The sequence below is a fragment of the Accipiter gentilis genome, chromosome 26 (genome assembly GCF_929443795.1).
Source record: "Accipiter gentilis chromosome 26, bAccGen1.1, whole genome shotgun sequence".
Taxonomy (NCBI): Eukaryota; Metazoa; Chordata; class Aves; order Accipitriformes; family Accipitridae; genus Astur; species Astur gentilis.
In genome coordinates, this window is record NC_064905.1 from 23,208,186 (window position 1) to 23,232,418 (window position 24,233).

The following is a 24,233-nucleotide window of genomic DNA, read 5'->3' on the forward strand; positions in this document are numbered from 1 at the left end:
TGTCTCTCTGCTCACTGCCTTTTTCTAACGGGATCACTTTGTGCTTCTTCACGGACCTTTTTAGGCATTTCTAAAAATTACCATCTGGCTTCTCTGAAGCAGGCTTGCATGCTTGTGGCATTGCATTGCTTCAGTTGAGAGGTTTCTTGATAACATTTGAACTTGTTTTTTTTACCCTAGGCTAAAGGGCAAGGTATCTCCTGTAGTTAAATGTTGTAGGCTTTGAGAAGCAGACAAAAAGTGTGCCCTTCAAAAGAACTGTGGGGATTAGACTTGCAGCAAAAAGGAGTGTGCAGATAGTTTTCATACGTTAGCAAGAACTATGTCAGAGTATGGTCATGTTGCATGTTTCCTAAAATCTGCCATGATGTGGTATGTGCTACAGCAAAGTAGCTCAGCTAAAAATCTTATTGTGAAGATCCTATTCTAGTACAAAAAATACAAGGCTGCACTTATGCTTGTGTTCTGTGTTCACATAGTATCTTTCCTTAGATGTCTCAGTTTGTGATTAAATGTTCCTAAGCTTAAGAACAGTGTAATGTATTCTGTTCTAACAGAAGAATGTTAACAGGTATCCTGATCTGTTTAGTGATTGCTGGTTTTGTCTATTATAGGGAGGGGGCCCAAAAGCAGCTAAATCATCTAAAGGGAAAAAGAAGAAAGAAAGTTTGGAGGGGAAGGATGGACGGAGAAGGAAAAATGCTTCAGATTCTGGGTGTGATCCTGCAACAAAGAAGCTAAAGGAGAGGGGCGAGGTGGATAGCAATGGTAGTGATGGAGGCGAGGCAAGCAGAGGTTCTTGGAAAGGAGGCTCCAATAGCGAAACTGGACTGGATCCAAGGGCCAAACAGTTGCCTTCATTCGTTCCTCAGATTAATCGCAATATTCGCTTTGCCACTTACACCAAAGAGAATGGCCGAACACTAGTTGTCCAAGATGAGCCAGTTGGTGGTGACACACCATTGCCCTTTGCTCCATTTCCCTCTGTGGCTGGACAAGCATTACTAGTTGGATCTGGATGTAAAGAGGCAGGAAAATCACTGGAACAGGTTGGCCAAGGCACGGTGACTTCTGCAACTGCAGTTACTACAACTGCTTTGACGCCAACAACTGTGAGAATTTCTGATACCAGTTTGCCAGCTGTTACTGGACAGGAGAAACTGAAAGCAGGCCGATCACAAGCCCAGGGAGAGGTGAGTAGCTCATGATCCAGCATATTCAAGACACACATATTTGCAACAGATGTTCTGCAACATATTCCTGTTACAAAGTGTGTCCGTGGAATTGAGAAAACTTCTTCTCTGATGAATCCCTCCCTTCCCAAAGGAAACCTTTCTGTTATCTGATCTAAGAACTCAAAAGAAAATTAAGATATTTGGTGGAGGATTTGTAAGAGACAACTTTTTAGCACTCTTGCCTTTATTGATCCTTAATCTCAGAAATGCAGCCTTAAAGTCACTTTAAGCACTGCACTTAATATGATTTTGTTGTGTCATATGGAAGATAACCTACTTAATATCTCTTACCTTTATATGAACAAATGTGCACTGAGTTGAACACTTAAGTTACTTGAGGGAGAAAATAAAAAAACAAACAAACAAACAAAAAAAACCCTGAAAAACAATGAGGCTGCGTTTAGAGGACCTTTTATAGATGCCCAACTTGTCTGTTACAGCTATGATATCTCCATAGTAGAAAAATGAGCCAGTTGCATCACGTACTATCTAGGGCTGAAAACAAATAAATAATTAAAACATTTGAGCTGGGTACCCTTAGAGGAAATTTTAGTGAAGAGCTCAGTCTGGAAGCAGCTTGAAGACCTTTTAGTTATGCCTTTGTTTTCAAGGGGAAAAGTGAAAAAGTAGAAGGGAAACCCTGTTAAAAACAAAATAAAGGACTTTTTAAGTAATCAGATGAAGGCTTATAAAAATAAAACCCCACTTCAGTAAGTACAGCAAAAATTAAGAAACTCATAGTCTACTGTATAAAAAAGTGAAGAAAATGGGAGACACATTAGAAAGTCCAAGGTGATTGCCAGGAGGTTAGATGGATTGCTTTCATCCCTGTCTTTTATATTAGCTAATGAAATGGGGGAAAGGTGAGTTGTTTGCCTTGGGATAAGGATTCCTAGATGGTAACATGTAAAAGAGAAATAGAATTTTAGAAGACAGGAGTGTTATGTAATTAAATTGTTATAATATAACCTGCTCTCTCTTCCACTCCACCACCCTGCCCCGCACACCCCTGCCCCTCCCAACCCCCCAAAAAAAGGAAAAAAAAAAAAAAAAGAAAAAAGTTCAGAATTGGGAGCAGCTACAAATTGTGTAGGTGAATGGTAGAAATTGTATCTTTCATCAATGATATTAGGGAAGAACTTTAATTGTACTGAGAAATTTTGGTACCGCCTCTACTTCCCTCCCTCTCCCCAACTCCAAATCACTTGTTTTAAATCATTAATAATCTGGGTTCAGAATTTGCAGGCAAACCACTAGTCCATTTCAAATTATATTTTCCTTGAGGGAGGGAACCTGACATAAATCACTAAGAGTGTTGGAGATAGTTCACTTGTTGTTGCTTTGGACTATCCATTTATCATAGTGTGATTTGGTCCTTGAGATTACTTAATGAGCTTGGTTTGCATTCATATTAATATACTTTTAAAAACTGTTAGAACTTGGTTTGTGAAAATTATTTTGGCTCTAAAAAGAAATACCTGAAATTCTAATATCTGGAAGAACTGTCATGGGGGACATTAATATGTTGTTAAAGTTATTACAGCTGGAGGTTGACACTAATGTGTGACACTAATGACCAGTAGGATGTGTTGCATAGAAGCTGTGGTTGTATTTAACATGGCCTTGGAATAAAATTTTACTAATCATGAGTATTCCTCATGAGAAGATTTCTAAGTGGAAAGTCAAAGAAAAGGAATAGAACTGATGAATTAGTCGTAGAATATAATCAGTTACAGTAGGACTGTGAGAATTGGAAAATTGGAATAAGTGTGATTTGAGAAGAGAGCAAGTGAATATTCCATGTCACAGTTACGGGTCTAGTAGAAATCTGCAAGTCAGAAGGCTTTCCAGTATTTGAAGATCATAAAAATTAAGCCCTTTGTGCTTAACATTTGCTGAGTAATCCCCTGCAAGGCACTACATCACAGGCATCTATCTACCTGTCAGCAGATGTGGCTTGCTGTGACCAGGAACAGTTTGTTCGCTAACTGCTAGAGGGCTTTCTTTGTTTAATTAACTTTGCAAACTAAGTTAATTATTTCAAGGGTGCTGGTTAAGTAGGAGAAGCTTATCAGGGTGATCTTGGGGGAGGGTGAAAGATGGGAGCTTATTGAAAAGCAGTTTCAATTAAGGTTCCCTTCTTGCTGACTTGAATTAAAACAATCAGCAGTTTAAATAAGTTGCTTTTCTTTGAATCAGTTCACTTTGTCTTGTGTCTCACTTTTGTTCTAAAGCATGATAAGACATTAAGTGTTCATTTTCTCCATGTGTCTTTAGTATGTAATGGGCACCATTAGCTCATTAGTTTCAATAGCTTGTAGGTAGGAAAAATTAGTCTAGCAGAATCTTTAAAGAAACTTCTTCATTGTAAATAATTCTTCTGGAAGTTTCTAATAGTAGATTGCTAATTGTGCAATTAGATGAACCAAGGTATTGCTGAATCAAACAAGAATGCTTTAATAGGCTAATGCTTTTAATTTTGTTTCAGAGTTCCCGAAATTCACTTTTGTCTTCTTCTGGATTTGGAGTCTCTATCCCAAGTGCTTCCCAGTCCTTGATATTTGGGGGTGGAAGGAGCCAATCAAATGGAGTGGTGACTCCAGAAAGCAAGCCTTCTGGATTTTCTTTTGGCTGTAGTACTGGGCAAGAGGCTCAGAAAGATTCTGATCTGTCCAAGAACTTGTTTTTTCAATGCATGTCCCAAAATCTACCTTCCAGTAACTACTTCACGGTCATTTCAGAGAGCTTGACTGAAGATGCCTCTAGTCGGGACTCATTCAAGCAGTGTACAGAGAGTGTGGGTACTGGGATCTGTAAAGGTAAAATTCTTTCAGCGGACACTAAACCAGGACCCCAGTCTGGCAGTTCTGTGGAGCGGAAGCTGCCTGTGGAATCTATGCCTACCCTTACGCCAGCCTTTTCACGAAGTCTGTTGAATACTCGTCCCCCAGATAGTCATGAAAACCTATTTTTACAGCCCCCAAAGCTATCAAGAGAGGAACCCTCAAACCCTTTCCTGGCATTTGCTGAGAAAGCAGAACTTAGTCCTTTTAGTGGCTTTGCATCTTCATCTCAGACAGGGGTTTCTACTCCCTCTACACCTGTGGGTCATAAGGCCTCTTCTGGCTGGCCAGAATCGCTCACCTCTACAGACTCTTCTCTAGCTAAGAAGAAAACCTTGTTTATAACAACTGACTCCTCAAAGATGATCTCCAGTGCTCCTGGTTCAACAGTTGCTGCTGGTGTTCAGAGCCCTTCCACTGTAGGGAATGGCCGTTCCAGCTCGCCAACCAGCAACCTGACACAGCCTATTGAGATGCCCACGCTTTCCTCCAGCCCAACAGAAGAAAAACCAGCTGTTGGGCCTGGGCAGCAGGACAATCCTCTTCTGAAAACTTTCTCTAATGTGTTTGGCAGACATCCACCTAGCTTTTTCTCTTCACAGGCAGAGTTTCCACAGGAGAACAAAGCCCCTTTTGAAGCTGTGAAAAGGTTCTCTCTAGATGAGCGGAGCTTGACTTCCAAACAAGACTCAGACTCCAGCACCAATAGTGACCTGTCAGATTTGAGTGACTCTGAAGACCAGTTGCAGGCCAAGGCTTGTATGAAGGGAATCCCAGACCACTTGATGGCAAAGCTAGGTCCCAATGCAGAGCGCAATGCTGAATTGCTGCTGGGGAAAGGAAAAGGGAAGCAAGCCCCAAAGGGCCGGCCTCGCACAGCTCCCCTAAAAGGTGATGACTTGAATGCATGTTGTCTTGGAAGCACAAGGAGGTGGGATACTGGGATATCTCCTGTGTGATGAACTATGTGAACTAACCACAGGTGTAAACCTCATTTATGCTCAGCAGGCAGCACACAGGATATTTACAAGGCTCAACCTTAATGATTCTTGTATGTGAATTAAGATGTTCACTTTGAGAAATGTTTAAGCATATATTTGTCAGGAGAAAAGTGTGATATGCTGCAGACTTGGAACAGTCTTACTGGTTTTGCATGGGTATGACCATACAGATCTCTGAAAATATGTTTTGCTGTTGCTGTTAGCTAATGGATTTTCACTTCTACTTTGCCTCACCCAGTTGGCCAGTCTGTGCTGAAAGATATGAGTAAGGTGAGGAAGTTGAAGCAGTCAGGTGAGCCTTTTCTCCAGGATGGCTCTTGCATCAATGTAGCTCCACATCTGCACAAGTGCCGGGAGTGCCGTCTGGAGCGGTACCGCAAATTTAAGGAGCAAGAGCAGGATGACTCAACTGTGGCATGTCGCTTCTTCCATTTCCGAAGGTGCTCAAATTCTTCCTTCATATGTAGTCTATGTGCAGTGGTTGGACCATGTCCAAGCAAAAAGTAATTATGTTTTACTTATTTAATGTGCCTGGGTACAATAATGAAGATTTTGATTGTCGTCTTGCATTTCCCTGCATCACCTGATTGGATTTCCCTCACTGGGGTAGGAAGAGCTGCTGTTGGAAGATACAGCTATATGATACTAAGTGAGCCTCCAGGTCCCACCTCAGGAGATCGAGTTTGCTTTATTGGGTAGAATTTTACTGCTGTTCTCTCCCTCATTCATAAGGAGTTCAGAACAGAGAAAAAAAATTTAATTTGGTCAACAAGTAACTAAACAGTGCCAGCATGAGGCTAATGTTTGACTAGGTTTTGTTGAGTACAGAACTGATTTTTAGGAGTAGAACACTGCCTGTGTTTTCTTTCTGTTGCATACACATTTTACTGTTCCTTGACCTGTCATACTTGTCTTCATCTTCCTTAACTGCCTGTTTGAGCAAGTGCTGTGCATCTTTTTCCAAAAAGACGTTTGTTCACTTTCTGGCATATAAAGGATGAAGTGAATTTTTAGTATGTGCCACCCATCCAGTAAGGATTATAGCTGCTTCTTTTCCTGAACTTGTTAAAAATTAATTTAGCTTTGAGGTTAAAGACAAGATTGTTTTTGCTTGAAAATGAAGTTACCTTTAATATTGGCAGGAGACATTCAGGGTTCTGTAACTTACGTTGTTACTCCTTTTACCACACAAAGACTAGGAGGGTCAACAGCTACTGATAAAACAGTAGTGACTTATCTCTGTGGAGAGCAGTGGCAAGCATAGTAGGTATGATAAGGATTTTTGTATGTCTTGAAATATGAACTGTTAGAACAGTTGCCAAGTGCTAGTGGCCCTAGCCAGAAATGAAATATTGGTTTTGCAAAAGTTGGGAAATAACTTCCTCCTGAATTCAAGTAGAGAATGAGAAACGTGCAGAATTTTTACAAGCAGCATCATGCAGCAGCCCAAATTTTGTCACCTCTTTCTATTAATGGTATAGAGAAATATGACTTAACAAGCTGTAGCAATTTCCTGTATGTGGAATTTCCTACCAATGTTTGTGGGACCTGGGGATTCATTCCAGTGGGTTTTGTGGCCATTGCCCTTGTGTATCTTATTCTCTGTGTTATCTGGATTTGCATAATAATTGTACTGGCTGTAGAATATAGCACTCCAGCTCAAGCCTATTTTTCCCCTTTCTGGGTTTATATTCTGACATAGTGTATGGCATTATAAGTTAAAGGTGGTTGAACAGCTTCTCAATTACTCCATCCTGTTTTCGGCAGGCTGATATTTACCCGGAAAGGTATTCTACGAGTAGAGGGTTTCTTGAACCCACAACAGAGTGACCCTGATGCCATGAGCCTATGGATTCCTTCCTCCGCCCCTGCAGAGGGGATCGATCTGGAAACTTCCAAATATATCCTTGCCAATGTGGGGGACCAATTCTGCCAGCTTGTTATGTCAGAGAAGGAGGCAATGATGATGGTGGAGCCACATCGTAAGCTGGGCTTTTGACGTGTTTTTTGTCCATCTTCTCTGTGTAATGTGTGTACAATGCAGTGGAATAGAGTTGAAAGTGTAATATAATTTCTTGTTAAAATGCTTCTCCTTTTTTTCCAAAGAGAAGGCTATATTCACTTCTTTGGGGGGTGTGTAATTGTGGGACCAGCATTTGGGATTTTTCTTTTGGATCCGTGCAACATTACTACCAAGAAAGCTAATGATAACTTTCCCAGACATTGTTAAATTATTTTTCAATAAATATATGCAGAAATCACCTGACTTGTGCTCCTAAGAGTATAGAAATAAGTCCAGAACACTTATCATGCTTACCAGCTATGCTTTAATGAGCAGCTTTTCTTACATGTTCCTATCCTGTTATACTCTAGGGGCATCACATAAAAGCTCAGGGTTTTCTAGGGAGGGAGTAGTACCTGCGTTCAGCCTGCAAGGACTCAGCTGAGCAACTAGTTGCCAGCATTGCCCCTAGAAGGGGAGTGCGTCTAGAAAAAATTATCTAAAGGTATCCAGTTCAGCCTATCACATGGATAGCTCTATCTGATTTTTTTCTCTTTAGCTTCTGGAATGTACAAGGGCAGCCATTTGGAGAGGACTTCCCTTTCCTCAGCCAGTGTTGGTTTATAATCTGAAGAGTTGACTGGCCTCCAATTAGTAAAACTAAATACGCGTTCTTTATAGTTTTATAAGTTCATGTTATTTGTTCATAAAACTCACAGAAATTTTGTAATTTTGCTGTAAGTTCTAGAAGTGCTCCTTGCAATTCAGGTACTATAGAACTCTGTAAGGTGCTCCATTTCCTTGTAGTGTGTGCATTTTGGGACTTGACCTTACCCGCTCTTAGAAGTGGGGATTTTAATAGTGTCACAAGACTAGCAACTCAAAGAATGTGTCTGTAGATGTAAACAGTATGTGTTTCTATGCTCTGCCCTCAAGTCATGTTTCCGTGAATTGTTTCTTTATCAATGTTACTGTGATACTCTGCAGTTAGGTGGGAGTAATGCAAAATGTCAAAGCAGTAATTCCCAATGTTCCTTCTCCCTATAGAGAAAGTGGCATGGAAGCGAGCAGTACGTGGCGTGAGGGAAATGTGTGATGTATGTGAGACAACACTCTTCAATATTCATTGGGTTTGTCGCAAGTGTGGTTTTGGGGTCTGTCTGGACTGTTACCGGCTGAGGAAGAATCGTCCACGTAGCGGTGAGTACTGGATTTTTTTTTTCCTCCACTGTAATCTTCAAACTGGTTGGCTTTCAGTGCTGATAGTTTCTGGGAAGTTGCTGAAGGTTTTGTGGGAGAGTTAATGAGTATCAGCTTGGGAGGCTGGAGGTTTAGAACTTTGGCACTACTGTCTTGCATGCTGCTGTTCCATTCTTCGTTTCCTTAGATACCTGTGTTTTATCTGTTTGGTTAGAATTTGGTTATTAAAATTACAAAATCAGCAGGCATAGGCTGTGTACTGAGACAGACTACTGTATAGTTCCATCTTTTCCTTAGAGTATAAAAGAAAAATTAAGTAATACTTTAACAGTTTGGAACTATCACAAGATGAACTAGTAAGCAGATGTTGCAGAGAACTCCTTTCTGTAACAAGGAGTTAGATTGGAAACTTTTCTTCCTTTTTTGATTCCTTGATGCACTAAGGTTTGTAATTCAGGAAGAAGTTCAGTAAGTCCAGCTTCTAACAAATAGAGGCACACTGTGTTTACAAAAGTGAATACCTGGTTGCTTTTTTGTGTATTTTACTCTATTGAGACCACTTTGGTAGCGTGAGTGCTGACAATGGACAATCTTAATAAGTGTAAGGCTATTAGTGACAGTTACGTTATTATATGGAGCAGATGTACAAAATGCTGTATGGTAATAACTGTGAGTACTGCTGTCTGTTCATTATGGGTAAAGGTGCCAGAGAACACTGAATGGATTATAAAAGCAATGGGTTTTTTAAAATGTGAAGTCCCCTATTTTTATATCGTTGTTGTGGGTTAGCCGCAGTAGGCAGCTAAGCACCAAGCAGCCACTTGCTCACTCCCCCATGGCACTGGGACTGAGGAAAGAGGAAGAGTAAAAGAAGAAAAACCTGTGGGTCACAATAAAAATAGCTTAATAAACAAAGAAGAAATAGAAAAAGAAAAGAGAACAAAGGAAGTGATGCAAAGGCAATCACTCACCACCTCCCAAAGGCAGACCGTTTGTTGCCCAGCAGTTTCCCAAGCAAAAGCATGGCTAACCCCCTTAACTCCCTCATCTCTTTTTTTATTGCTGAGTGTAACATTGTATGGCATGAACATCCCTGTGCTTAGTTTGGTTTGTCTGCCTGGTGGTGTTCTGTCCCAACCTCTTGTGCACCCCCAATTCTATTCACTTGGGAAGGGGGGTGGGTAGAGTGAGAAACAGAGAAGACCTGGACACTGTGCAAAAACTGTTCAGCAACAACTAAAATACTAGTGTGTTATCAGCTTTGTTTTGGTCACAAGTCTAAAACACAGCACCACACAGGCTGCTATGAATAAAAGTAACTCCATCCCAGCCAGACCCAGTATAATAATGAAGCATATGAAATTACTGCCAGAAGACACCAGAAGGGAGCATAACAATCTTTAAGGTGTGGTTAACCAGGGTACAGCAGAAATAGTTGAAAGTAAGTAGAATAGAGTTTCTCGTATCTGGCACTGTACATGCTTGGAAAAAGCATTTGGGACTGAATATATCACTGACAGAATGTGCTATAAAGATGTCCACGATTTAAGGGCAATAGTTGCTTAACCCCTTTTCTTCTCACATCAAGGAAATAAATATGATAACCTTACCCATGCCAGGTGAAAATGAAGAGGTGTCCTGGGCATAGGAGAATTTTTTTACTCAGTGGTGTACAGAGGGAGGTCAACAATGAAAAGATTGATATTTTACAATGTCTAATGATAGCGGGGGGGGTGTGTGTGCGTGTGCACACGTGTGTTGTCTGTCAATGATGCCTTCCTGAAAACAGTATTGTAATTCTGATTTATTAATCAAGTCTGAAACTTTGGAATGGACCAAAGTGTAGAACCAAGGTATTACTTAAATACAATTACTTGCCTCAAGAGGCTTCTGAACTTTGTGCCGTAAAAACAACCTATACCAGGTCTAAATGACTCTGAAATGAAGTTTTATATGATCCTTCTTGTATTCTACCCCACTCAACTCCCCCCCCCCAACCTTTTTAAAGGAAGAGAATGGCATGCAGTTTATGCGGCTACGTATTTGTAGGCCCAACTTGGCTTAAAATCTAAAGAATTATAAATTTGTCAGACTACTTTTCAAACTATTAGTCTGCTACTTGCTAGCTTTTTAAGTAGATATGCTGACAGGAGAGCTTAGTTTCCTCTTCCTGGAACTGATCTGCAGACACTTTTTGCTGAAAAAGCTTGGGAGATGATGACAAGAGAAGCTAGAATTGCCCTGTAACTTAAGAAAGCATAATGAGGACAAGAGTATGATAATTAAAAATTGAAGAAAAATTGAGTCTAGAAGCCAAGATTTTTAGGTGACTGAAAATAACAAGCTGCTAGAGATGAAGGGAAAATGACTGTGGTAGTTTTATAATCCAAAGAAGCAAAAAAGTTGCTGTAGATCCTGTTCTGATGGTCTGTATTTATAGTTTATTTCTGAGATCATCTGCAGGTTAGCCTCCTGCGCTGTAAAGAAACAATGTTGATGCAGCAATATTCTGTATTCTAAAGTTGTAGTGACTTTTGTACAAAACTTTACTTTTTTTGTCTTTATTCCAGAGACAGAGGAGATTGGTGATGAGGAAGTCTTCTCGTGGCTGAAGTGTGCAAAGGGTCAATCTCATGAACCAGAGAATCTTATGCCGACACAGATCATTCCTGGTACAGGTAATGCTTGAAACCGGAAAGGAAAAAATTCCAAGTTTTGTCTCAATTCTGGGCAAGCAAGTGGAAGAAAATACTAAGATGGTCAGTGTTCTAGCTGGTACCTTTTCTAGCGTGGATTTAGAGGAGCCTTTCACTTGCTGTAGCGGAAAGTTTGAAGGGAAGGTAATCCAGGGAAGATCAAGCTGTGGGTTTGAAGTGAACAGCCTCCTAATACTAGCTGTGACTTCTTGTGCTCAGCTGTTTTTAGTTGTATCGGTAAATTTGGTGAACTTGCAAGAAAGATCATCATCTTTTCTGTTGGGGGGAGGGAAAGTAAATAGTACTGACAATTTACTTGACTGTTTACATAACTAGTCCTAAAAATTATAGAATCATAGAAAGGTTTGGGTTGGAAGGGACCTTTAAAGATCATCTAGCTGAACCCCCCTGCCATGGGCAGGGACATCTTTCACCAGACCACGTTGCTCAAAGCCCCATCCAACCTGACCTTGAACTCTTCCAGCAAGGGGGCATCCACAACTCCTCTGGGCAACCTGTTCCAGTGTCTCACCACCTTCATCGTAAAAAATTTCTTCCTTATGTCCAGTCTAAACCTACCCTTTTTCAGTTTAAAACCGCTGCCCCTTTTCCTGTCACTACAGGCCCTGGTAAAAAGTCTTTCTTATGATCCCCCTTTTTATATTGAAAGGCCACAATAAGGTCTCCCCAGAGCCTTCTCTTCTCCAGGCTGAACAACCCCAACTGTCTTAGCCTTTCTTTGTAGGAGAGGTGCCATAGGAGAGAGGCCTCTCATCATTTTCATGGCCCTTCTCTGGACCTGTTCCAACAGGTCCATGTCTGTCTTGTTCTGGGCACCCCGGAGCTGGATGCAGGATGCCAGGTGGGGTAGAGCAGAGGGGAAGAATCGCCTCTCTCGACCTGTTGGCCACGCTTCTTTTTATGCAGCCCAGGATACGATATGGCTTTCTGGGCTGCAGGTGCACATTGCTGGTTCATATCTAACTTTTCATCTACCAGTATTCCCAAGTCCTTTTCCGCAGGACTGCTTTCAGTCCATTCTCTCCCTGGCCTGTATTGATATTAAGGGTTGTCCCAACCCAGGTGTGGGACCTTGCACTTGGCCTTGTTGAACATCATGAGGTTCATGTGGGCCCACTCCTTAGGCGTGTTGAGGTCCTGCTAGATGGCATCCCTTCCCTCCAGCATATCAACTGCTAGACACAACTCAGCTTGGTGTCATCTGCAAACCTGCTGAGGGTGCACTTGATTCCACTGTCTATGTTATTAATAAAGAAACTGAAGAGTACCTGTCCCAGTATGGACCCCAAGGGGCACTGGTTATTAACGATGTCCATTTGGGCATAGAGCTGTTGACTGTAACTCTTTGGACGAGGCCATCTAGCCAGTTCTTTATCCATTGAATAGTCCATCCATCAAAACCATATCTCTCCAATTTAGCTACAAGAATGTTCTGGGGGACTGTATTGAAGGCCTTACAGAAGTCTAGGTAGATGACATCTGTGGTTCTTCCTGTGTCCAGTGATGTAGTCTCTCCACTGAAGAAGGCCACTAGATTAGTCAGGCATAATTTGCCCTTGGTGAAGCTGTGTTGGCTGTCTCTAATCACCTCCCTGTCTTCCGTATGTTTCAATGTGTCTTCCAGGAGAATCTGCTCCATGATGTTACTGGGCACTGTGGTGAGGCTGACTGGTCAGTAGTTCCCAGGGTCCTCCTTTTTTACCCTTTTTGAAACTGGGTGTGATGTTTCCCTTTTTCCAGTTACTGGGGACTGTACCTGACTGCACATTTTAATTTGACCAGGAGGTCCTTACTGACCCATGCTGTTCTCCTGCCTTCCTTGCTTGACTCTTTACATGTGGGAATTAAGAGCTCTTGCACTCTTAGAAAAATGTTCTTAAAGACCTGCAAGCTCTCTCTGGCTCCTTTTGTCCTTGAGGGCAGTTTCCTGGGGCAGGGGGGCCGTAGACTAATTCCTTAAGCAACTGAAAGTTTGCTCTCCTAAAATTCAGTGTCCTGAACTCTACTCTTCACCTGGCTCATATCCCTCAAGATTGTGAATTTGTACAGGGCACAACCACTGCAGCCCAGCCTGCCACCGATCTTGACATCTCAGATTAGTTCTGTGTTGGTGAGCAACATGTCCAGTAATGCATCTCTGGTCAGGCTATCTGTCTCCTGGATTAAGAAATTATCCTCAACACACTCCAAAAGTCTCCTTGACTGTTTACAGCTTGCTCTGCTGCTTATCCAGCAGGTGTCAAGGTGATTGAATTTCCCCATCAAGTTCAGAGCCTGTGAGCATGATGCTTCCTGTAGCTGAAGTAAGAACACTTTGTCAACAGGCTTCCCTTGGTTGGGTGGCCTGTAGTAAACACCACCAGTGAGGTTTCTTTTGTTGACTTGGCCCCTAGTTTTTACCCATAAGCTCTCAACCTGTTCATCACTGTTATTTCAAGGACAGCTCTGTGCAGTCAACCCATTCTTTTACGCAGAGAGCAACCCCCCACAGTGCTCCAGTTGTGCGTTTCATCCAATTGTAGCTTTTTACTTGCACAATGACTTCCAGCTGCTCCTGCTATAGTTACCCATGCTGAATGCATTGGTACATAGAGGCACTTCAGCTGGCCTATCAACCTTGTAACCTCTTGAGAGGAATGTGCCCAAATTCCTTTAAGGCATTTCATAGGTGTTTCCCTGTTGGTTCCTAATACATCAGCAGCCCCTGGCTTTTCTCTGTTGCTCAAATCTCCATCCCCTTTCCCCACTAAATCTAGTTTAAATCTCTCCATGTAAGTCTGGCTGACTTGTTGGCAAAGACTCTCTGGCCCTGCTTGGGCAGGTGAATCCCATCAGCTCCCAAGAGACCTGTCTTCTCAAGGGTAGATCTGTGATCATAGAAGCCAAAATCTTGAGTATGGCACTGGCCATGGAGCCAGGCATTCACCTGTTCAATTCATTACCTTCTTCCTCTACTGAGAGGATAGAGGAGAACGCTACCTGTGCTCCAGATCCTTTTAACATTGCTCCAAGGGTTATATAGTCTCTCTTGATGGTTTGAAGTTGTCTCATTGCAGTATCATTGGATCCTACATGGAATAGGAGGAGCAGATGATAACCTGTAGGATTTGCCAGGCTTGACAGCCTCTCAGTGACATCGTGAGCCTAGTGTTAACACAGTTCTCCACACTATTAAGAGACGAGTGTCTTATTATAGCATGTGATCCTAAAGATACTTAGCAGTAATACTAAAAAAAACCCCACCCCCTCTGAATATATATTATAGTTAAGGCCTTGTTTTTAGATTTCTTTACATGTGATATTAAAAGATTTTAACTTTATTTCAAGCGCTTTACAATATTGGAGATATGGTTCATGCAGCACGAGGCAAATGGGGTATTAAAGCCAATTGTCCATGTATTAACCGGCAGAACAAATCAGTGTTGAGACCAGCTGTCACTAATGGAATATCACAGGTATGTAATCTGAGGCTGAAATTACCTTGTTTGACATTACATTTTTAAGATCTATTAAAACATTAGATCCTTTAGACTAATCTATTGTGAAACACAAACTTTATTTTCTCTATATGTATTCTGAGTGTTTTAGCTTAGCAAAAATCTTCTGGGACATTTTCAAGGATGTGTGCTGCAACTGTTATTTACCAAGTGGATATTTGGGCTAATACTTTTATGTAGAAGCTGGGTAGGAAGCCATTCATGTTGATGCTGTATCTTAAAACAAACCACTATGAGTAGCTTGCAACATGTGTATTTATTTTGTTAAGGTTCCTGAATGTTACGCTGACTGTAGAGCAGTTCTGTTACTGTTCACACAAAAAGGCCTCCTGTAAAAAAAGAAGTAGAAAAGTTTGGGTTTGTGTTAAGCGTAAAGGAACTGTACTGTGCGCTTAAAGCAAATGAACAAACAAAACCAAACAAAACCCAATGCATTGGATAACTAAAATGTCTCCCAAGTTGAACTCTTCTCTTTATTCAACATTTAGCAGTTGTTTACATTTTTGTTTTAGCTTCCGACTGTAAATCCTAGTGCATCAGTCTCTGGAAACGAGAGCACCTTTTCCACTGGAGCAGGGACAGCAGGAATGGGGCAACTAGAAATGGACACTGTTCCAAAATCTGAAGCAACTGATAGTAGGATAGAAGAATCTGCAAAAACAGAGATGTTACCAACCAATAACACCAGTGAAATAAAGACTAACAGACCACTTTGTCCAGAAACAGCTCCATCGTCAGCCTTACACTGGCTTGCAGATTTAGCAACGCAAAAAGCAAAAGAAGAAACGAAAGGTAAGCAGAAGACATGCCCTCTGGGGTTGGAATTAAAAGATAAATGATAACCTAGTGCTTGGTTGCTATTCTTTGTGAGAGTGCCTAGCCCTAAATAGAAAAGAACGTGGTAATTTTTCTTCCTTTGCCTCTTAGAACCAGTTTTCTTTTACAGGCTTAGGAATACTTAAAGCTGGAAAGATGATGATACAGCTGAAGATAAAAATACTGTCTTGTCACTCCCAGTTTATTTCAGTGCCAGTTCATTTATTTATTTTCTAAGTAATAAGCAGCTGGTATCCTGATGTAAAATGGTAGTAATTAATTTCAGATGCAGCTTTGTCACTTTATAACTATTGAAGTAAATAAAGCTGTTTTGTGTGCTATGTGAATAGTGCACTTCCAAGGATTTGAGAGAGGAGAGTCCACTTGGAGGGTCAGATGAAAGCTTAGAACTTCTTTAATACTCAGTAGTTTGAGTGTGATTCTCAATATGAAATAACTGTTTACAGAATGCATGTCCCAGTTGTCAGGTGTAGCATGACTAACAGAGGATTTATTCCTGTCCATATATCTAGCAAGAACCACTTTATATGACAATGTTAAATGTTGATGACTCTTTCGCTACTTTTACAGGGTTTAGTGACTGTAATATTTCGACTACAATTAAAATTTGAAATATTTCGTTATTTGGAAATATAATTAATTTGGAAAGTCAAGGAAATGTTTCTTAATTGGGCGTATTACAAGCACTTTCAGATCAGATCTACTCTGCTGTTCAAAACCTTAGACTGGCGTACAAAGGGTAAAGCCTATCTGAAGTATATGGTGTCTTTGATTATCTTTGAGGTGCCTCATTCACTGTTGCAGTGATAATTTACCTTTACCACAAGATTTTGTCAATATCCTATTTAATGCAAGAGCAAATAATTTCAGAGAACTTTGTGATCATTTAAACTTTGCCTTTTCTCTTTTCTTTTTTCCCTTTTTTTTTTACCCAATGTTGATATTTATCTTGCAGAATCAGGATCACTGAGGTCAGTGCTTAATAAAGAATCCCATTCACCCTTTGGATTGGATTCCTTCAACACCAGTACAAAGGTTTCCCCACTAACCCCGAAGCTGTTTAATAGCCTCTTGTTGGGCCCAGTGACATCTAGCAACAAGGCTGAAGGCTCCAGCCTCAGAGATCTGCTGCACACAGGGCCAGGAAAACTTCCTCAGGTCCCATTAGACACAGGAATCCCCTTTCCTCCGGTCTTTTCTGCAGCTTCTACGGTAAATAATTTTTTATTCCTTCAGTGATATCTGTTCTAGGGAAGAACTTCACGATGATCTAACAGTTTTCATCTAAATTTTGATATAGTATCTTATGCTTAAATGTTGAAACAAATGCAATATCTCACCAAAACTCACCACCCCACAAAGTTTTAGAGAATTTTGATGCTAATTGGTAGTTTGTCGTTTGATTTACTACTGTTGTGGAGAAGCTATTGCTTGCAAGAGACCGAGAGAGTGAGTTAAATATAGCCTTTAAACTGTTTAATTGATTATCAGCACCGCTACAAAAGCTCACTTTAAATTCTTCATCTCAAATTATTGCAAGAGCATACCACAGACAAAGACAAAAACCTATGAGCAAACCAGTTTCTTAAAACAACTTAGGTGTACTTGAAACGCATTTAGGATAGAATATGAATTTAGGGTGTAGTTGCTATTTCTGGATGCTTATTCTGCAATAAGCATACTTTGTTTCTCTTTAATCTGTTTTGGAGGAAATAACCTTAAAAAAACCTGAACAAATCAATAGTATTTGAATTAAATGTTAAAAGCATTTAGTTTAAGAGAAGGATAGATTCTGTGGAATTTATCAAGGCTTAGCTCTTCTTGGAGAATACTTTCTCTAAAAGCTTAGGCAGATAGAATGAGGAAGATGATGAAATGGCATGTCTCATAGCAGAATTTTTTTTTTCCTCCATATCAGGCTGGAAGGATGGAATAACAGTTCACGTTGTTTGGTTTTGGTAGAGGGAACTGTATGGCTATATGGGAAAATATGTCACTGCTACAGGAATGTGAATCCAATAATGCTTCCACCCCCCCATCTCCTCTCATCACTGAGTACAGGCAAAGAAATTGTGATCACTTGTTTTAAAGCAAGTTATTCCTTCAAGACTTCAGAGGGCCTGTCTCAACTTGTATCCTTGTTGCTGCAACACTGCATTCTCTGACAACATTGAATAAGATCTATTGTGTAATGTCTTTTTTCACTTTCTTGGCTTCTGGTCTTCACGGAGTAATTTAGATTTGAAAGGACTTGTGGGGAACTCTGGTCCAATCCTCCACTTGAATGCCTGGATGCTTCATATAGAATGTATATGAACAAAATGTACCTGAGAAACAGCAGTTGTGCCAGTCAAATTGCTAGGAATAATAGACTGCTGCTTATGAAGACAATCATCTTGGTGTTTCTGGAACGTTGCCATTCCATTGTGAAGAGTAGTTAGCATTGACTGTAGTAGTTAAACTGCATATTATCTGTTTCATGGCCTCTAGAGAGTCAGCGTAAAGGTACATTTTTAAGACCATCATAAGTGGATGATGTTATGATCTGGTCTTACTTGCATAAGACAGGCTGTAGAAAACTAATATAATCCCAAGCAGCAGTGTACAGGCTGGGGTCTGACTAGCAGGGGTGTAACCCTTCTGAAAGGAGCCCAGGGCCCTAGGGCATGCTGAACATGAGTCAGCATTGTGCCCTTGCAGCTGTGAATGCAAACTGTCCTGAGCTGCATCAGGAAGCATATACAGCTGGAGAACACCAAGGAATTTGATTATTCTACTCAGCACTTACTAGGCCACACCTGGAACACTGTTTCCAGTTTTGGTCTCCCCAGTTGAAGAATAACACTGAAGAATTGGAGGTCCAGTGAAGGGCCATGAAGAATGATTAAAACATTGGAGAGCTTGACACATGAAGAAAGGTTGAAGAAACTGGTTCTCTTCATCCTAGAGAGGAGAATGCTTTGGGGATCTGATCAATATTACCGTATCTAAAAGGTAGTCATAGAGAATATGGAGGTACTCCATTCACAAGGATGCATGGTAAGAGGCAATGGACACAAGTTGCTTCAGGAGAAATTCTATCTGGATATGAGAAAAAATTCTCACTTTACGTTCAAGCGGTGGAATAGGCTGCCCAGAGGAGTGATGTAATCTCCTTCCCTGAGAAGTTAAGATTTAGCTTGACCCAGCCCAGGGTAACTTAACCTGATTTCAACAGAAAGTTATATCAAATGATCTCTATGTCTTCTTTTTGACCTAGACTCTTCTATAATTCCATGGATATTTTTTACTGAGTGAACATCTTCAGTTATGAGTAGTGTTATGTTTTACATTGATACCTCTGCATATGGTAAATTTTCTGTCTATCGAACTTTAGTTTTAAAGAAGATGGCAAAATTGTTCCAGTAATATTTTTTAGCTGTTACTGTTCACTCAGCTTCCAGTCCCTGGTTTTGAGGTAGTTTTCTTGGGGGGGTGGGGTTGGTTGGGTTTTTTTGGTTAGAACAAGAAGCTCTTTGCTGCCAGAAATCTGTCACACCCCTGCTCCCTCCCATAGATGTCTTGTGAATAACGATCCAGTTAGTGTTTATCTTCTGTTGAATATATGAAATACATTTAGTTTCTGAAGTATCTTGCTATAGGTAAGGCCTATAGGCAGGATTTATTTTTTTTTTAAGTTAAGAACACAATTTAAGATTGTGTCATTAATATCTTCTGAATTTTAAACATCCCTTGAGGAGTTTTAAACATCCCTTGAGGAGCATGGATGCTACAGCCAGAGAGGCTGTCTACTAATGGTTCTATTAACATTATACATACAGGAAGCACTTTCTCCTCTCTGTCAGTGTTTATTTAATGTTCCTGTATTTGTCAGCTTACCTGTGCCAGGATTGAATTCACTTTCTTAGTAATGGAATGAGGAAAATGGGGAAATACAGTTGAGATATTAATGAAGTTAGGAAAAATATGTACCACTTTTACCATTAAAGTAGCAGAGTTTAGATCACTTAAATTTTCTATTCCATGATTGTTTGCTGTAATATTTTTCTAGATAGCCTGTAGCAGGTTATTTTAAGCTTTATTATTAGAAAACAGGGCCATAGCTGTTCTTACTGGATACATGCCTGTCTCTGAGCTGATTTGTTTACTGTTGCATGTTTTTCTGATAGCAAGATGTCTGTGGCTAAGATCTGAATGAGAGCAGACATGGATTAATATGTATGCTGTTGCAAGACTAAACTGACCTCTGGATTTACATCTTCTAGGGGGCCAAAGGTAAAGCCAGCCTGCCTAACTTCTTAGACCATATCATTGCTTCTGTGGTGGAAAATAAGAAGACGTCTGACGCTGCAAAACGAGCTAGTAATTTAGCTGACACACAGAGAGAGGTGAAGGAAATGGTAATGGGCTTAAATGTGCTGGATCCACACACTTCCCACTCTTGGCTGTGTGATGGTAGACTCCTTTGCCTTCATGATCCTAGCAACAAAAACAACTGGAAAATCTTCAGGGAGTGCTGGAAACAAGGCCAGGTGGGTGATGACAAATAGCCAACCCTTACTGCTTATAAGTTTCCTAGAATTTTAACCTGTACCTTGGTTAATGACAAGTCCATTCAAACATTGGCCAGTTGCTCCTGAGTGAATATGATGAATGAAGATTTCAGCTGTAGTGCTATAAACAGGGGACACAGCAGCCCTGTCCACTCCATGCTGCACTGACTTGAGCACCTGTGCTCTTGCACAATGAGTTTTTCTCAGCTTACTAGTATGAGAGTGTTTGCGGTGACACCCTTTTTAGTTGTGGTGTGGTTTGTGCCAAACCTGCTCTACTACAGCCCAGTAGTGAATCCATTATGATTTCCTGCATGCATCCTAGCATCTACCCCATACCCGGTGCTTTATAGCCTCAGGGAAAGGTCCATTCCTTCCAGCTGCAGCATTTACAAAAATAGAAGTGCTGCACACAGTAATTTCTGCTGAAATTTTGGGTGTCCTTGATGCAGTGTCTTGCCCTGAGCCTACAGCCTGTGTGAACAGAAGTATTGTTTTTAACTCAGCATCTCGTGTATTGAGCATTCTCCTGGATTGTCTGAGGGGTCATCAACCAATTAGACCTTCCATCAAGAGACTGGACCTTAGACCTGCTGCCAGCATAGCCACTTCTTCAGATCTCAATCCGTAGTGCTACAGCTTAGACTTCTCCAGGAAGTCATTAAGATTGGCCTGGTCAGACAAGTTGAATCTTAAAAAATGGATGAGTAGCTGTGCTGCAGAGAAGGTGCACTCATAGCTCTTAACAACATACGATGTTCATCAGTGTTCAAACTGCGTTCTTGGCACTTGGTTCTGCAGCTACCTCTGACACAGTTACCTTCCCTGACTACTCGGAATTGAATGCTGAGACAGTTATGTCCCTCATCGTCTTTTCTGGAGAAGTTCTTGTTGTCAGCTGTTCCATTGTTAATGGTCTAATGCTCTTGGCACTTACATTGCATACTTATTTGTGGTTGCTCACAAGATGTTTGGACTGCTGAGTGCTGATGGAGGAACAGATCAGGCTGCATGTTCTTCTTTTGGCACTCAGACTCCATTCCTGCTGGAAGTAGAGTACTTCTCAATTAAGTTTAGCGTATCCCATGGGACTGCACGTTTTCTGGGTCCCTTGGGCAGAAGCATAACTAGCATGTAGTCATGAGAACTGCAGAGATGACTGTGGCACCACCAACCACAGAGTTACCACTTCCTGTTTCTGACTCCCCTAGCCAGCTCCTAATAGGTGCAAGAGTCTACTGTGCAGCACACCCTCGCTTCTCTGACTAGAAACTTAGCTTGCTGCTGGTATTGCTAGCTTTCCCTCTAATTGCAGTTATCTTCTTGTCCTGATTATTTTTTTGGAGTGCCCAGGGGTCTCATCTCTCTTTTGAACCTGTTGCATCTTTCTGATTTATGAAGGATTTCAGATCATTATTTTGCAGTCCTGTGGTGTCAGTCATCTGCCTCATTTGGCAAAGAGCTCCTTAGTTTCTGGTCGGTATACTCTGATAATTTTCTTAACCCTCTCTGTCAGCAAATAATACTGTCTCTCTGAGGAGGATCCTAAATACTTTGGGAATGCTTATAAAAGATGCGCTTGTCAGTTTCTTTGCAAATGAGACTGGTTAATCACCAGGTGCAAGATGTTGCACGTGGCTGTGGCGTTCTTGACTCTTAATGAATCCTGAGAGGCTCCTTATGGAGTCTAGAGATGTGATTACCAATCTTCTGTCAGATGCGTAGCTTGCAGTGTGCATTGCCTTCCAAGTTGGTGACATTCTGAGGCTTTGGCTACAACTGTCATGCTCATGTTCTATTTGTGACTCTCTATTTTAGGCTTTGCCCCAAGATGTGCTATGGATGCTTTTGGATGACTTTATCATTCAGAGGACCCCTTGTATAGTAACAGATTAGGCAAGTCCCTTGCGTATTCGAGGATTCTCCAGCGGTCTTGCACTCGCTTAAGTTCCCTGCTAAAATGTGGAAAGTGATCTAACTGAACCTCTCATTCCTGCACAAGAGAGAGCAGGTGACCCAGGCAGGCATTGCTGTCTTGACAAGGCTATTCTAAACAGAAGTTCTTCAAGCAGAGATTCTCTCCACAAACTGTTCTGTCACAGTTCTCCCTTGGCTGACATCCTCCTGTACATCCCAGCTGCACCTTTAAAAGTGAAGTCAAAGAACATTACTTCCACCACCATTCCCCAAATTATCTTCCCCTTCCAATTTTGTGGGCTGGAAAAGGTTAGTTGGAAAAAACCTCTTAGTTACCCTCCCTAGGACAATAAATGCACGCTAGACACTAGATTTGAGCCACATGACTATCTTAGCCATGGTAGCATCCCAAATCATTAAAAGAGAAAATTCTTTTCCCTTAATGGCTGGATAATGAATGGCACTCTGTGTTGTGCAGAAAGAGCAACATTTTTCAACTTTGTCTTAGAAATTGTCAGAAATAAGTTAAACTCTGTCTTATCCCAGAAGTCGCTGAGAGGGCATAGGATTATTTCTTTCTTAAGCTGTTCAAGGGTATTTTGCTCTCTTGAACATGGTCATTGCTCTTCTGGGGATACTGTCAGGATTCTCGTCCTATAGCAACCTGTTCTTTTCTGAATTTTCATGCTAGGTGTTCTCGAGATACTAAAGATTTGGGGCAGAGTTGAAAGGTTTTATTTGTTTTTCTCCCTGTAGTCTGAGAGCAGATCTGCAGGAGATGCATGCCAACCAAGTCCTCTATCCTTTTATCTAGCTGTGTTCTTCACTAGAGAGAATATTTTCTTTCTTCCATGAGAAATTCTCTGCTTAATAACTGGAAGGGTTCTACTAGTTTAAGTAGATTTTTTTTTTAATTGCTATGTTCAAGTGGTCAAGTGAGTATACAGCAGGGATCAAAATTTGTCATTATTTTCCTGGACTGAAGATGACTACTTTATCCATCAGCTTAAAGTCTACCTGGCAGCAGTTTCTGCCCATCCTGTTAAAGGTACTGTTATTTTACTCCTCATCCATTATCCCTAGGTTTTTTTAGAATATGATTAAAACCATTCCATTGCCTTAATGTTACAATTCCTCCTGGGAACAGGGAATATATTTAAACTTAGGATCAGTGTATCTACTCTGTTATCTTAGGGAGGTTTGCTGCTTGTCAAGGCCTCACACTGGGACATAGTGGAAAGACTGCTAAAACTTCTCTGTCCCTCAGACGTTTACTCTCTGCTGCTGTTCTGTATTGGCACAAACAAAACTACTGTGGAGACCTGGACAGTATCAAGAATGACTGTATGGCTCTGCGACTAATGGTCAAGGTCATGGAGCCCAGGTGGTTTTCTTAATCCTGCCGGTGAGGGGTACAGGGTTGGACTGATCCTGCATGTCAACCATTTTTTGCTCAGCTGGTTTTGACAGCAGGGTTCTGGGTTTTATGGTTACGGGAACCTCTTCGAGGATTGAGGACTGCTTGGAAGAGATGGGATCCATTTAAGTGGGGCAAAAGCACCTTTGCCAACAGGCTGGCCAACCCGATTAGGAGAGCTGTAAGCCAGGAATGACAAGGTTCAGAGAGTATGAGCAGTGATCAAGAAAGGAGTTAGTTGATTTGGGTTGGCAAGCAAGCAACATGGGGTGACATGAACAGGAGAAATCTCATACTCAAGAAAACAGGGATGAAAGATGTCCACATCAAGCATATGCACAAAAGTAAGGAACTGTGTACATCACAGTATTGTGAGGAAAGCGCTCAGAGTGTTTCTGGGAAATCAGCGTGACTAGGTGTCTTTCTGAAGTACCTGTATACTAACGCATACAGCACGAGGAACAAACAGGAGTAATTAGTGTGCAGTTACATGGCCACAATCTCATTAGTATGACAGAGAAGTGGTGAGATAGCTCATGCAACTGTAGTATGGCTAGGGTTAGGTGCAGGCTGTTCAGGAATGACAGGCCAGGAAGGTGAGGAGGGAGCATTGCTGTTTATGTGAGGGAGCAGCTGGCATGCATGAAGCTGCAGAGTAACGGATGATGAGTTGTTTGAGAGTTTTATGGGCCAGGATTAGTGAGCAAACTAACATGGGCAACTTTGTGGCTAGTATCTGCTACAGACCACCTAATCAAGAAAAAGTGATAAGGTCGTCTTCAGAAAACTGGAGGAAGCCCTATGTTAACATTTCCTGGGCCTTATGGGGCCACCCTGATTATCTGCTGGGGGAACAATACAACAGGTCACAAGCACTCCTCAAGTTTTCTGGAGTGTGTTGATGACAACATCCTGACACAGTTGATCAAGGAGCCAACTAGGGAAGGGTGCTCTGCTGAACCTCATGCTTACCTACAAAGAAGAACTGGTTGTTGATGTGTAGGTAAGGGGCAG

General features: G+C 41.3%; 1 protein-coding gene across 4 annotated transcripts in view; it reads left to right on the forward strand.

Annotated features, from left to right (window-relative positions):
- Positions 1-24,233, forward strand: part of KDM3B (lysine demethylase 3B) — a 71,802-nt gene that overhangs the window by 29,944 nt on the left and 17,625 nt on the right. For all 4 annotated transcript variants that reach the window (XR_007509711.1, XM_049829775.1, XM_049829776.1 and 1 more), the window contains 10 exons: positions 615-1,193; positions 3,724-4,969; positions 5,318-5,519; positions 6,847-7,061; positions 8,129-8,281; positions 10,852-10,959; positions 14,326-14,453; positions 15,008-15,287; positions 16,288-16,544; positions 19,598-19,864. Coding sequence is in view for 3 of the 4 variants with exons in the window: in XM_049829775.1 (XP_049685732.1) it covers positions 615-1,193; positions 3,724-4,969; positions 5,318-5,519; positions 6,847-7,061; positions 8,129-8,281; positions 10,852-10,959; positions 14,326-14,453; positions 15,008-15,287; positions 16,288-16,544; positions 19,598-19,864 (3,435 nt within the window). In the remaining variant the exon portion in view is untranslated. The remainder of the gene's footprint in view (positions 1-614; positions 1,194-3,723; positions 4,970-5,317; positions 5,520-6,846; positions 7,062-8,128; positions 8,282-10,851; positions 10,960-14,325; positions 14,454-15,007; positions 15,288-16,287; positions 16,545-19,597; positions 19,865-24,233) is intronic.